Source organism: Pimephales promelas, chromosome 24, assembly GCF_988280905.1.
Source record: "Pimephales promelas chromosome 24, fPimPro1.hap1.1, whole genome shotgun sequence".
NCBI classification, from domain to species: domain Eukaryota; kingdom Metazoa; phylum Chordata; class Actinopteri; order Cypriniformes; family Leuciscidae; genus Pimephales; species Pimephales promelas.
The window spans coordinates 3,841,568-3,857,140 of record NC_142792.1 but is presented as its reverse complement, the minus strand read 5'-3'; the positions used below and the strand labels follow the sequence as shown (position 1 = coordinate 3,857,140).

The 15,573-nt window shown below is 42.2% G+C and overlaps 1 protein-coding gene across 11 annotated transcripts in view; it reads right to left on the bottom strand.

The window, feature by feature from the left end:
* Window positions 1–15,573, bottom strand: part of foxp2 (forkhead box P2) — a 105,117-nt gene that overhangs the window by 17,634 nt on the left and 71,910 nt on the right. For all 11 annotated transcript variants that reach the window (XM_089127132.1, XM_039667923.2, XM_089127136.1 and 8 more), the window contains 6 exons: window positions 14,021–14,158; window positions 12,257–12,346; window positions 10,024–10,198; window positions 9,096–9,309; window positions 7,442–7,546; window positions 1,409–1,496 (listed from right to left, as the gene is read on the bottom strand). In XM_089127132.1, the coding sequence (XP_088983258.1) occupies window positions 1,409–1,496; window positions 7,442–7,546; window positions 9,096–9,309; window positions 10,024–10,198; window positions 12,257–12,346; window positions 14,021–14,158 (810 nt within the window). The remainder of the gene's footprint in view (window positions 1–1,408; window positions 1,497–7,441; window positions 7,547–9,095; window positions 9,310–10,023; window positions 10,199–12,256; window positions 12,347–14,020; window positions 14,159–15,573) is intronic.

Here is a 15,573-nt window from a genome sequence, read left to right as displayed (position 1 = left end):
TGCTGGAAATGTTATAAGGGTGTGTTAACTTTTATTAAGCCCAACATGTTGGCACTGAACACCCACTTTTCACAATTCATTCGTGTCCTGACGACAGAATTAAGTCGCTTTAAATATTTCCTGCTTTTAATACACAGCAAATGCAAAAACAGGCTTTCCGAACACTCCCACTATCTGTCATTGGTCAGATAAACAGATACATTTTTATAGACGTTGTTATCCAAATGACAAACACCACAGGCAATTTATATTGTTAGGAATAATATTTGCAATGCTAAGACACAATGCTAAGTTTCAAATATAAGCTGGGGTTACACCTTATTTTAACGTTTACTAACTATAGAGAGCCTAAGTCCCGCCCCTCCGCTTCCGGGACCTTATTTCGGAAAAAATATGAATGGTAGTCAATGGCGAGAGACAACTTATCTTTTTATTCCATCTGAACTGTGCCCTTAATTACACATATGATGTTTGTCAATTTAAAAGATAATTCTGAAAGTCAAAAACGTCGCAGTTTAACATTTAGTAACACAGAGTAACATTTAGTTTTATGTGAAAATCGCTCTATGAACTACATCTCCCGGGAAGCGAAACAACGAGTGAGATCCGCTGCTCGTGTGTGTGCAGTCTGGTACAAAACATTCAGGTATGACGGCGTAACGTTACGATTATAACGTAAGACTATAGAAACAATGGCAGACATAAGCCTCAGTAAAGTTAGCTTCATTCATTGAGAGAAAATGTGCGCCTGTGGGGTTTGTAGTCTTTGTAATTACGTATTTTCACAGTCTTATACCTCAACGGTTTTACATCAAACTGCGACTATCTTTACTTTAAAATGTATCTTTTAAATTGACAAACATCATATGTGTAATTCAGGGCACAATTCAAACAAGATCAAAATATTTGTTGTCTCTCGCCATTGACTACCATTCAATATTTTTCCGAAATAAGGTCCCATGGTGGTCGACCGGAAGGGGAGGGACTTAGGCTCTCTATAGAGTTACGATTAGGAGTACACGTGTAACTATGTCACCCAAAAATAAACTGTTACATAAGCTAGTATGCTAACTAGCTATAAAGCTAAGTTTAACAGTTTTGGTTTAACGTGTTGTGAAGAAATTAGCATGTCATTTCATGTTGTCTTTAAGGTGAAAATTACAATTCTGTCATTTACACACCTTTGTGTTTCAAACCAGCCGAGAAACAATGAAAGTCAAAGGGGTCCAAACCAATGCTAAACCAAATTGACTTGTATGGATACACAACATTTTCTTTGGTGTTCCACAGAAGATAGAAAGCCATAGAGGTTTGAATAACATAATGGTGAGTCAAGAATGTGAGAACTGTAATGTTTTGGCTGAACTGTTCTTTTCAGTGTGTGTTTGTATTCATGAGTCTACTGTACCTGAATCTCTAGCTGTTGTACCACCTGCATCTGTACTCGGCACTGGGCGGTACTCCTGTCGTCCAGAGCGTGCTCATTGTTAAGGTGCCTGTAGGCAAACAGGAGAAACTGATGAAAAACCAAGCCCACATATACACACACACACAGGCTGGACTAATAACAAGCTGATCAACTACCACCGTTGTTGATGAATATGATTTCTGGATTACAGGACGTCCAGCCCATTAGCTTTTAACAAACCGCCGCCGTCTAACAAGTGTGTCTCCCGCTTGCTGAAAGCCGGTGTTTAACATCACAATAGAGCGACTGTCATGTGAATGAGAGGCAGCGCTCCGAACACAACAGCTTATGAGGGATGTTGGCGTACAAAAGGCCTCGCGCAGAGGTTTTGTCTTCTACATTTATCAAGAAATAAATATAATAAATGCAATTTAACTCGAGTAACGTTTAAAAAGCGCCTCCTACGAAGAGTGCATTATTCCGTCGACGTATTAAATGTATCTACTCATCCTTTCATTAGAATATTACGCAGGGGAGAAAAAAGAAAAACACTTCAGACTGCAAGAGCAGTCAATGGCGGTTTTCCTTGATTGGATTTTGTCTGCAGGACACAAAAGAAGCCCACCATTAAAATAGACCTTTATTCCCGGCAAACGCACGGAGGCGAAAAGGTTTTTAAAAGTGTTGTGATGTTCGGTAATGAGCCTCTATCTAAATTATCATTGGTGACAAACCCACAAAGCGCTCTTTTAGAAGACATGCTTGTGAAATGCCAATGCTGCCACTCTCTTTCCTGTAATTATAGGTTAGCTTGCAGACCCTTCAATGATCATTTACAGTACAACCTCCAGTGCATTAGTGTGAGCTCAAATTGCGCACGCACACACACACGCGCACGCAAACACACCCACCCACCCACACTGAGCTAGTTTTAACACTACTAAGCATTTTCGCTATTCATTCTCTATTCATAGCGTGAGCTATTGTTTATGTGCAAAACGCAAAATAACAACGTATTCATAATCCTCCTCAAACACGCCAATCAAAGCAGAGGACATTTGAGAACACAATGGCCACCGCTACCTTTCAATTATGCCTGTGCCCATTTCAAATTATTTCATTCCATCACGCCCGCTTTTGCTATTGTAACCGTTTCAGGTCTAATGCTCAGATATTCTCCATTATAAATCAAGAGTGAGATAGCATTGAAAAAAAAAATGGTGAGGATGACTGGAGAGCTGGTGCCTTTCTCCGGCCCCGTGCCTAATTGCTGTTTCAGAATGCGCATGCAAAGGGGCATTTCATTAATCATGTAATCAGGTCCCTCGCAGGGAACTAATGCTGCAAATACCCTTTTCATTTCAATGCTCATAATGCTATCTTGGGCACTTGATGTATGGTGGATGTCATACATTACAGCTGCTTCAAAAGCCACGACTGGCTAGTTCCTCTGTCCCGACAGGTAGCTTGCTAAATAACACATCTTATCTCGCACGCCCCGTTTCTCATTAGCAACCATCTAGATCTTAATCTTGTTTCTTTTAGGAACGTGAGGTTTTCTTTTCTAATGGAAGCCCGTTTCCACTTCCAAGCGTCAAATAAAGAATTGCAAAGTTTAAAATATTAAGTTCTTTAAGCATGTTTTGGAGATGGAGAGAGACCGTTGTTAACATAGTCACAATTGCGAGATGTAAAAGCACAGTTATGACAAAGTCATTAGTGTGAGAAATGAAGTCACAACTGTGTACGAAGAGGATTAGGGCTAAGCGATAATAATAAAAAATAAAACCATCTCGAGATTAAAGTCATTATAATGCGAAATTAAACTCGTTGAATTCGTTGAATGGAAGTCGAAATACAATCTTGAGAATAAACTCATTAAAAATCGAGAATAAAGTCGTTGTGTTTTGAGGAAAAACGTGTAAAATTTCGAGATAAAAGTAGAAATACAATCTTGAGAATAAACTCAATAAAAATCGAGAATAAAATCGTTGCGTTTTGAGAAAAAAATCATTAAATTTAAATATATAATAAAGTCATTGTGTTTCGAGAATAAAAGTCGAAATGAAATGTGGAGGCGTACACAACCACGATCCTAAAGTAATAGCCAGTTAGCTACTTCATAAAAACAGTTACTGGCATAGGAGGGTGTCCCGAGAGCTCCGTGCAGACATGGGGACCGAAAATGGTAGTGTGGCAGTAATACAAACGTTTTTACAAAGTAACCATGGAGATAGTTTCTCGGAACACGACTTTATTTTCGAAATTTAAAGAGTTTTTTTTTTCTCGAAACACAACTACTTTATTCTCAAGATTGAATGAGTTTATTCTCAAGATTGGATTTCGACTTTTTTCTCGAAATTTAACGAGTTTTTTCTTGAAACACAATGACTTTATTCTCGATATTTCATGAGTTTATCCTCAAGATTGTATTTCGACTTTTTTTCTCGAAATTTAACGAGTTCAATCTCAAGATTGGATTTAGACTTTTTTCTAAAAATTTAACACGTTTTTTTCTGGAAACACAACGACTTTATTCTCAAGATTGTATTTCAACTTTTTTCTCGAAATTTAACGAGTTTAATCTCGCATTATAATGACTTTAATCTCAAAATGGTTTTATTTTTTTTACTATTGCTTGCCCCTAATCCTCTTCCGCAACTGTGCAATATAATGTTACAATTGTAAAATATAATGTAAGTTGTATGAAAAAATACAGTTACAACTGTTAGATCGCAATTAATAGGGAACAAATTGGGAAAGAAAGTGACAATTGTAAGTTATAGTCACAATTAATTAAAAAAATAAATAAATTGTAATAAAGTGACAATTAACAAGAAAGAATTGCAAGAAATTCATTTATAAGCAATAAAGTCGCAATTGCAATTTTGTGAAACATAAATAAATTGGGAAAAATCTGTTTTAATATAGTCACTATTAAAATAAGAAATAAAATGTACTATTATAGTCATAATTGTGACATAAATTACCAATTGTATATATAAAGTTAAATTAAATGGCCAGAAGAAAAACATATGAAACAACAGAGTCTTTTGCGAGTGCTAACGTTAGCGAGAGCCAGTTAATGTTGGTGATTACATCCAGATTACTGCATGGCTATGAAATATTCAGGCTGTAGGTGTTTGACTATGCATTGATAAAAGCAGGGGGCTGGAGGGGGGTTAGATGCAGTCACCAATATCTCTTAATGAGCCTGTGGCGCTGGGTTTAGTTCAAACAGAGAGGTGAGAGGAGAATGAGACGGGCCGCCCGCTCGCTCTGAGCAAACATCTCTGGAGCCTCCTGTAATTTATGGGTCACTTTATAGGCATATTGATTTTTGTTTTGAGATGGGGAATGAGGGCTCTGATGGTCTAAGGAACAGATGGACAGGTACGCAACGGACTGAAAACCACAGATGGAATAAAATCAGTTGAGTTAAAGCTAGCTGCAAAATATATGCTTTAAATCTCTCCAGTCAATGCGGACCAATCAAATCGTTATGCTAATTTCAAAGGACGCATCTCCCTCAACCGGACATGGACTTGATTAATCAAACCCTGTTGGCTTTCATTAGCTCCCATCTACGCTGCAGTTTAAGTGGTGGAAGCTCGACAGGTTGCTTCACCGGTGTGAAATGTTAGCTATAGCTGGGATTTATTTCCCAGCAAAAGCCCGATTAAGAGAGGCAAGGATTTGTTTACTGAGATGAAATCCACAAGCCCTTATTGCGTTAACGTTGCGAAGACGCCACTGCAAATGCTAGCATGCGATGACAGCGTGTCAATCTTTATTACAGGCCAGCAGGTATGTCTGTATTTTCCTCACCACACTCATCCTGACTCTTCTCAAGCATGTGAGAGGAAATCAATAAGAGAACTAGGGCAGCAATCTGAAGCTTAAACAATAACAAAATCGCCTGCGTGGCAGAACAACATTAGAACGCTATGAATTCATTAGCCCCCTCTTTTAGCTGCACATAACCCCCAAATAAGTTGCCCTGAATCAGACCCGCAAGACGTGTGCTTTGTTGCATTAATACACACGTCTCAAGGTGTACCCGCTCGCATGCATGCTCACGTGCGTCTATTTGAACTTCAGAGCTAATATAATGTGCCAGGCACCTCTTGGCTACCCCTCTCCAGGTGCGCGGCGCATGAAAGAGTGCAGAGCTGCACTTAAATGCTGATCTTGACAACTTTCTCTGCAACACAACAAAGATTACAAAAGCGGGGCTGGTTTCTTCTCCACGAGCTACAAGCTCACGCAGGCTGGGTGAATCCCTCCGCCCTCTGCTTCCCCATCAAAAGGTGCCATTTGAATCTGACACCTATTTTATGTAAACCATTTTAAGCGTGTGTACCTGGATGATACGCAGCTGTGACTGGCATCTCCGAACGACATTAAAAGCTTCTTTTTGACACCGACAATCGCTCCTCCAAGGCACAGCGCCACCCGGCATCTCGCCGGCTCAGATCACACTGTCTTTTTGTGGGAGTGTTTTCATGTACGAGTTACAGTACGGGCGTCTCCGGCTCCGGGAGCGAACGAGGGTGTCTCGCCCCCATTTCGACAAAGATTTGGAGGCTGATTGCTGTAGCAGCGTCCTACAGCACGGCTCGTCAGACACAGAGCAGTTTTATTAAGTTCTCTTCAACCATTGATTTGCACACAGCGGTGAGCTGAATTTGGCAGGGAATAGATCACATGATCTCTGATTCATGCTATGCTGCAATGAACGAGTAATAAACGAGTGTCAATGGGGTAGACGGGGAGAGTTATCCCTGTACTTTGAGGTAAATATGGTCTTTTAGTTGACAGTCAGAACTAAGCAGTTAAATGGCTCATTTTAAAACGCACACAAAGACGTTAAATTGTTTGATGTGGACTCTTTAGGCGTTTGTAAAAGAAGAGAACGATGTCGCCACTCTCAAAAGCCGTTTACAAGAATTGACGTGGACATTTACACCCTCCAAACGCACCAGATTATTATTTCACAGTTAATTACGGATCTAATTAGAATATTCAAATGAACCCTTTTCTCCATTCTTTGATGGCGAGGCTCTTTCCTCAGAGTGGCAACGTGATAACCTGCAATCTCCAGCACTGCAAACACCTTCTCCTTTGATGTCCCCCCACTCACGTCCCGGCAACAAAGCCGACCAATTACAAATGAGCTAATTAACTAAATTGTTGATGGAGCATGAAGAGTTCATTTCACTCCGTTAGCCACGCCATGACAACACTGCACGGCTATGCGGGTTGCCATTAGCTTCTGCCACTTGCCTCCAACCCATCATCCACTCACAAAGCCTTGGAGACGCACGGTCATTCTGAGCACCAAGTCTGATAGGCTGACAGGTGTACCGAAGAAATCTGTTGGGAGATTTGCTATGTGTTTTGTGGCTTGACAGCTAAGTGTGAGCTAAACTAGAGCCCGACCGATAAAGGATTCTGAAGGCCGATACCGATACAAATATTTGTTGGTTTTAAAATCCGATATTCCGATATATCGGCCGATATTTTTTATTTAATTTTTTTCAGGAACGCACAACAAAACATTAGTTATTTGTAGTTATGTATGAGTTTTAATTAAAATAATATGATAATGCATTTTAAAAAGAAATTCATTTCTTTTATTGTCGCAACAGAACAGAGGAGGAACCAAAGCTCATTAATTAATTAACAAAGCTGTGGTATAAGTGGACAAACTTATACAACTCCAACACTCCAACATGCAATGGTTGAAGCGTGTTTCATCCATTTTTATTTTATTTTTGAAATATTAATTTATCGGCCATTATAACTGCCGATACCGATAGTTTGTAAAATACCTAATATCGGCCGATAATATCGGCCGATAATATCGGCCTGCCGATATATCGGTCTGGCTCTAAGCTAAACTCTGGAAAGTTTTGAGATTGAATAATTTGATTTTGTTAATTAAGATATCAAAATGTTTCTATATAGAGACAAACAGAGCAAACAGACAAACTACTTAGTCCAAACGAGTGTCCCTTGATGATCACTTACTTCAAAAACTGTCCAAAGTCATCACAAATACTTTCACATCCTGGCCACTTGCACACTCCATGCCCATAGAGGGAATGTGACGCTCCAGTCTCTTCATGCAGTGAACTGAAAGAGAAATAATGAGCATTAAATTAAGAAGAAAAAAAAAAACTTGCCACCTGTTATGACCTAAAGTGGGGTTAGAACGGCTCAGTTTAGTGCACTTCTCTGGCATGAAAGCTTGTGAAGAGAAGGTGGACTTGAAGCTCAGAAAAGCTGGAAAAACACAAGCTCTCTCTCGCCATCAGGCCACCATTTGATTATTGATCCAGAGTATTACTGAGGAGACACGGGTGTCTTAAAAAAAACACGGCCCGGCCAAGTAAAATCACCCATCAAACTTTCTTTCCACATACTTTCACCTTGTAAAGCCATTACGGACAACTTGTGAAAATATCGAAAAACCAGCAGCTGTGCTTTAATTTTCACCAGGAGATTCATTTGTGGCGGAACTGCCGTTTTTAAGGACACAACCTGTTGTGAAAAGACATTGCGATAAGTTACGACCGCCGGTTCTAATGGTGCTGAGGGGCTAATGTGCGAAAGTGAGGTTAAGCAGACCCATGCGCTGTGTTTGTGTGCGGCACACGCTCACACACACAAACCTCACCGGCTGTTTTACCTTGCCGTTATCGATCCAGCACATCTTAGAAAGCAGCTGGCTCTGACAACAAAACACACTCCGTGATTACGAAAGACCGTGGGCCTGAGAGACTGCCAACACACAAGAAAAGAGGGTAACCTATTTCTTAAATTATTTCCCTGTCTCTCTATAGCTCTGTTTTTTCCTTTTTCTTCTCTGCCTCTAGAAAGATATCTCTCTCCAGAAAGGGCTTTCTTTGAAGACGCTACATACTTGAAACCAATTACACAACACATCCACCCCCCAGTGAAGTCAACGGCTGTTGCTATGTACAAACATATGGCCGCTACAGACTGAATAATACATAGAGAAATATGCGAATCTATGTTTCACAGCAGACGCGGAGCATATAAAAGGGTCGTCGTGCGGATAAACGCTCAGGAAATGCCACCCCGGCAAAGTGTATTCTATTTACATGACAAGCCGTGCCGGCAAAGCAATTTCAAAAGAAAAGCGAGGTATTAAATACTTAATGTACAGTGAGGTGAGCTGTGTGTTCCTGCCACTGAAAGTTGCACCTCCATGCGTTTGATATACCGGAAGGCACTGCATTCAATAGCGTGCTGTCTCAAGGGAGGTTTTGTCTCATTTCAACTGTTATCCAGACATTAATAAACTATTGATGAGCAAACAAACAAAACACACAGCCCTCTCCCCCTGCAGGAATGAACATTTTTGTTTTGCAAATGGTGACAAACAGATCAACTGTTCTTCTGTTTTTTTGTGTCGCACATGAAAAGTAGATTAAATGGCTGTTTGGTTTGTGTTTGTTAACCCATCTTTGTGTTCATGTGTACCCTTTATCGGGGGGTTTGTGATCACGCATGTCTGAAAAGCGAGAGTTTGCATCAAGCGACGCTTTTATCCATGGCCAATCCAGCTGGATCTCAGGGGCCCAATGGTGATCGGGTAAGTAGAAGAATAATCCAGCACCTTTCTGATTAGCTTTAGCATGTGTGCGTGTTCAGGTACCTCTCTCTCCGGTTGTTGAGGGCTGGGGACTGGCCGTTGGAGATGCCGTGATGGGTGATGGGCGGAGATGCTTTGGGGTTGCTGGTGGAGGTAGTGGACGAGTTGTTGGTGGTGCTCAAGTCCAAGCCGCTGTGTTTTAGCCCATTGTCCTCCATTGCGTGGCTATTGGTGACGTCTTTCCAAAGTTGCTGGAGTTCGGCGGGGCTCAGACCAGCTGCAAGAGAACCACAAAAAGCTTTAGAGAAACAATAATTCGCAAAACTCATTATGAGCTACCGTCTGCCCTTTTCTAACAAGGTAGGTAAACCTGTTCTGCTCTGCGGCGAAACCTGAGCATCGCACTTAAGCATCTGGAGGTAAACCGGCACGAGATCGACCTGGACGCTCATCCCTCGCTTCGTTTCCGCGGTATCCGAAAGTACAAAGCAACCAGGAACTCATCTGCACATGATTATGCATTCATAAACGAGCCTCTGTGTGCAGAATCAAATCATCATATAATCCCTCGGATGATAAAATGACTATTCCGCTCTCTGTCGCCCCGACTGTACTCCAATTAAGAGCCATTTTCGAACTATCGTCTTCCAGCGCCATTTCGATAAACACAGTACAGCACCAGGTGTTTGTTCCAGGAAAAAAGCAAATGGCAACAGCTCGTCTTCCTCACAGCTCTGAGCTCGCACTGCGAGTCCGTAAACAACAACAACAGCCAAGGAGGGGAGGGTGAGAGAGAGAGAGTGAGAGAGAGAGAGAGTGGGAGAGAGGGGGGAGATGGGAAAACAACAAGAACACAGACACAGGCAAGAGAGAAAGAGAACTAGAAAAAAAAAAACTGAAATGGCAAGGAAACTGCAGCAGGAAAAAAAAGAGTTTAAAAGAGGACGCAGCCACACACGCAAACTCTCATATGGTCACGTGACGACATTACCTGGCGGCAGAGTCTGTCCGGGGAGGGTGGGCTGTCCTGGGCCAGGGGGCAGAGAGAGGAGGCCCTGCCTCTGCATGTTGAGCAGGTGCTGCTGCTGCTGCAGTTGCTGCATTTGCAAGAGCTGCTGCTGGAAGACCAGCTGCTGTGCTGCCAACTGCTGCTGTTGCTGCTGTTGCTATAGTGAAACAGAGAGAGAGAGGAGCGAGTGAGTGAGCATACACACGCAAAACACTAGAAAGTGCATGTGGCCCATGGAAACCTTGCCGTCTCGTTCTCTTCGCGTGTACTAAGAACTGTGTGCGAGATGTGGGTGGGGGGTGGAGCCCCCTCCTTCCGCCATTGATAGTTAATTGTCTTGCATTTCTAATGGTCCATTACAGCTTATGGGGCCACAGGGAGGGGGTGACGGTGGGAGGGAGGCTGAGAGAGATTTACAGCACCCACCCCCTCCATCCCCCCAAACCCTGTTTACCGCAATTCGAGCCTCTTGCATAAGCTGGCTAAGACAACAACAACAACAACAACAGCAGCAGCAGCAGCGGCGGTGGAGGCAAACCTCAGAAAAAACAATGCAGCGCTTCAGTGATAAAAGCACAGCAACTACGCTTGAAATCTTTCCACGGACAAAAATAAACCTGCTAAATCACATAAACAGGATTAGCCGAACTAAATTCACATCATTCACAGTGAACAAAACATCTATGTAATGTAACATAGAGGCATAAATCATTAAGGGATAAATTGCCCCACTTTGAATTGTTAAATAAAACCCCAAAACAAAGCATTTAACTAAGTGAAATTAAACTGAAAATAACAGAATTTACAGCAAGCAACATTTGCGTATACTGGATCTCATTCATTAAACTGAGTGATATTAAATTAAATAAGCAACACCATTTTGGCCGTGTGTGTTAAACTGTTCGTAAAATCATCCTTACGTAAATTGTTGCAGATATAGTTTAGACTTTTATACAGAAATTCATTCAGCGCGTGTAATGAAACGGGCCTAACATAAAATGTAGTGAACACCATTTTTACGTAAATTCTCATATTCATTCGGTTAGTGAATCATGAATGAGGCTCAAAGTTTGCATAATTGTGTACGTGAAACAACGTCTGCGACAAGACACTGTGCTTTTCGGAAATGTAAAGTGGTGTACTAGTTGCATCTCCATGTCGTACAGACTCAATTTATTAGCCGTTTTTAAGGAGGTCTGGCTTAAAAATGACTGAAGTTTGCTTCTGTGGACAAAGTCTCCAGAGGTCCATTAGCAAACTGAGAGCTAGTTTCTGCTGAGACCCTGTTAGCTCTCTCTCCCGTCCCCTTTCCCTGTCAGAATACATTACAACCTACTCAGTGACAAGAAAGCAAAGACCCCCATTACAGGAGGAAAGTTAAACTTCCAATTTTTGCATGGAATTACACTAGCGGTAGGACTGAGCAGACTCCAGAGGAAGACCTTCAGTCAAGAACGGTGAGGAAGACCTCACTCTCTTAGTTTAGGGATGAGAGAGCGAGAGAACGAGAGGCAAAACTTGTGATGCGCTCACTGGAAAACAGACTGCATAATGGAGTGAGCCATGCGGATTGGCCCTGCTGTCTCGTGAGAAATAAGGGAGCAATTTCTATTCCATATTTGATGGCTGGGGCCTGAAAAAAATCTATTCGCAAATCCAAACAGAAACAAAGCCTCCGGGAGGTCAGTCCTGCTTTCTGTAGGCCCTGCATAATGGCTTGCTTGAAGACAGACAATGGTATAAGGTGCTAGTTGAAGAGACTGCTGGGGGCGGGGGACGTTTCCCGTCCACGTTACCTAGCTGATCAATTTAACTGCTTCCACACGTTTTGTTTGGATTGCCAGACGCGCCTCGCTTTTTGATGCCTCCGTGTCAGCAACCTACTCTCTCAGTCTGTCTGTCAGACGGATCCGCACTCTGACTGTCAGTTTGATTTATGAGCTCGCTGCGGTCGAACTTTTCTGCTCGTCGGCCCAAACTCGCCGCGGTGGTTCATTAACGAACAGACCCCGTGTGGTACACTAAAACAGCCGTTTCTGCGCCAGCATTGAGTTGAGATCACCTGACAACATTGTCTGCCTAATTCGGAAGCATGCAGAAGAGGGCGTTCTCTCCAATGGCGATGGCAGCAAAGACTGATTTATTTGTGGTTGACGAACGTGGAGGAAACCTTTACTTTGCATCATGCATATGTTTATTGGTGTGTGATTTGTACCTCTTTCACTTGTTTGCCAGGGTGCTGTTGCTGTAAAAGCTGTAGATGGAGTTGTTCCTGTTGTTTCTTATAAAACTCCTGCAGGTGTTGCTGTGGAAAGACATGAAAAAAACAAACTATACAAAAAGAACATATGCTTACAGCAAATGTGCTAACCGCTAAGCTACATTTGGATTAAAATATTTCATGCGACATTTTCTACTGATTTCCTTTTGCCCAAGAAGGACGACTGCTTGGAACAAATGCGGTTTATATAGCAAATGCTCCAAACCCTAGGCTAGTTGTGACAAAAGAAGGAGTTGTTGCATATGGCTTGAAAATCTATCTATTTATCAATTTATTCCCCTTTTCCATAAAGTTCATCACAGGAGTGCTTGCACTAACTGCTATACAAGGAGCTACATCTGTGACAAAACAAAGCAGCTGTTGTAAAATGTATCTACTACTTATTTCCCTTTTCCCACATAAGTGTGGCCATACCTCAAAGCAGAGCTACAACAAGACAAACCGATTGGTAGCCAACTCCAGGCTCCTGAGGCTGCACAACATGCCTGGATGTGCTTCTGCACGTCACACCATAAATAACGTCTCTCTGGTCGAGACAAAGAGACCAGCACTTCCCCTCATCATGCATCTCCATACGGACTTTTATGCGGCTGCACATTACCGCTAGAGTAACAATTAATCTTACTGGCTATATATTTTTTTCCTCTCAGATGCCTTGACAGGCAGTGAAATTCTAAAATGAATGTGAAGCACTCAAAGGAGAGGATTCATCATTGTGAATTAATGCATTTAGCACACTTCTCCTCTTCTTCTCAGAGTGCTGTCCTCATCGTCAGAACACAGGAGCCGAGCTCTCCCATCTCGTTCAGCGGGAGACGTCTTCAGTACACTTGTCACCGTTTATACAGACCTAATTATAATCAAGGCTAACTGAGTTAATGGAGATGTTTTTAATGAAGAGCTCACTTTTAAAATCACTTCTGAAGATATAATCTACTCTTCTCAGAGATGTGGCGTAGTTGTTAGCTACGGCACAAAATGGCGCTCATGTGGACAATGCAATTTTGAGTCGGTTTTTGTTCTAAACTCCCCTTTTTCCTCATTATTTCGTGTCCTTACTGTACTTCCACTGCCTAAAAATGGTTTGCTAGCTGGTTAAAGATAGCCTCTCAGTCAAGCCAAACTGGTTTTTAGCTAGTTTGGCTGAGCTTGTCTATAACTAGCCTGGAAAGACAGTTGTTTCACAGCAGGGATCGCTGCTCCTTTAAGTCACAAAAAGACCCTTGGTAGATAGAGAGAGAGATACAAGGCAAAGATAGAGTTCAAATGTCTACTGTAACTACATTACCTAACATGTTGACAGTTTAACTAACTGTAAGACTAAAGCTGTCTTCAATATGCTGCTTCATTATGGTAAAGTAAAAACCTGTAGAAGAAGACCATGCTAGTTTACTCTAATGATCATTATAGTAGCCAATGCCACGCATCTCGCAATGCTAATTCTGCTGAGACATTAAGAAACCAAACAACATGTGAAAATGCTTGTGTTGTTCAAACCATTCAAGTTCACATACAGCTAACTCTTGTTTCTGTGCTCCATTTGTCCCCAAAAGACGTCCCCACTGACAACAACTAATTACACGCTGGTCCATATTTGTTTCTCTGATCTAACTATGTCAAGGACAGATGAGAGCAAGAGAGGATCTGCATGCTACCATTTCAAAACATGAGTGCGTATGGGTGTTTACGCGTGTTCACCTGCTGAAGCATGACTGCCTGTTGTTGTTGTAGGAGGGCTTGGAGTTGCTGGGGGGACAGGACCTGCTGTTGAAGGATCTGCTGCATCTGTTGGGGTGTGATCACCTGTGGACTCATCATTGCCACAGATACTGGCACCTAAGAGAGAGAGAGATGCAGAGAAAGTCACATTAACCACGTCACATAAAAACTCTTCAACTGTAAAGTCAAGAGCTTTTTCTCGAACTCTCTGGAAAATGGTGCGAGTGCAGTATATGTAATCATTTGGCAGATGCATGTGTACTTTCTTACTCTGTCAGCTACTCCCAGTGGGAAAAGCACTGTGCTTTAAATAGAGGAGGACCTTAATTAGCTGAACCCTTCAACTCTCTCAGGCGAGTTCTAGCGCTACAACACAGAAAGACACACATCCAGAGCCGACTGTTGGTCGAAAGCGGACACATGGCCCGTTGATGAGCGACTAAGCTAAGCAGCACGGATTCAGGCAGCCGTGGGTTTGAAGCTTTGAAAAGTCTGCAAGAAACTCCTGATTGAAGCTGAGCCGCAGTGAAGAATTCTGTTTTACAGAGGTGAGGGGAATTACCAGTTGTCTCTCGCTGCGCATTGAAGTTTCCAAGTTGCACGCTTGGAAGAAAGCAGCCAGAGGCACAAGTCTTTCACAAGATGTCATTTTTTAAAATTCATGTCATTTTTTTAAATGATAAGAATAATTAAAATGCCAGCTGTCAAAGCGTGTGAGAGAACTTTTTGGGCTAAAAACAAAACAAAGATTTTCGCATGAAGTGAGCAGGAAACACGTAACATTTACATTAACGTGACTCATTTCTGCGCTTGTATCTAAAACTGAACAAAAACAATTGCCAGACAAATGCTTTTTAAGAACAATTGCCCTCTCCTTTTTTTCTTGCACCTGTCTTGTATATTATGAAGCATGCTGTGTGTTGCATCGTCCAACAGAGCAGCTTCGACAGATGCTGTCTATCATCAAGACAGCCGAGCCTTTGGGCGTCATGACGGGTAAACATCTCTATTGTTGTGGTTTTTGAGCTTGAGAAAAAGATGTGAGGCTCCATTAGACGTCGTGAGGAGTCCGAGCCGCTCCTCGCGCCTGCTAATCAAGGCCGCTTGATTGCTTTCCGTACGTCTGAGCTCTCAGGGCCTTGACACGTCCTTGTTTCAGTCTCCTGGCTCGGCCCAGCTCAGGTTCCCCTCTTTGATTAGCAGAGACATTTGCATGGTCACTACACATTTTTCATTTTAGAAGTCATTATGCATTAGCGCTCCTGAGCGCCGAGCTTGACTAATCCTGATGAACTGAGTAGTGGAGCTGAAGGTCACACTCCATCCCCACTCATATTCATATTCAAACAAATCCAAGCACCATTCTTCATTAGACTGGCCCCAAAACTCAATGAGCACCACCACGGAGGGAAGCGCACACACAAATACACTTTCTTTCTTTCTTTCTTTCTTTCAGTCCGTCTCTTTTTGGGGAGAAAAGGTGTGACGAGGGAGGGGGTGGCGGAAGAAGAAAAAAAAAAAACCAAAGGAAC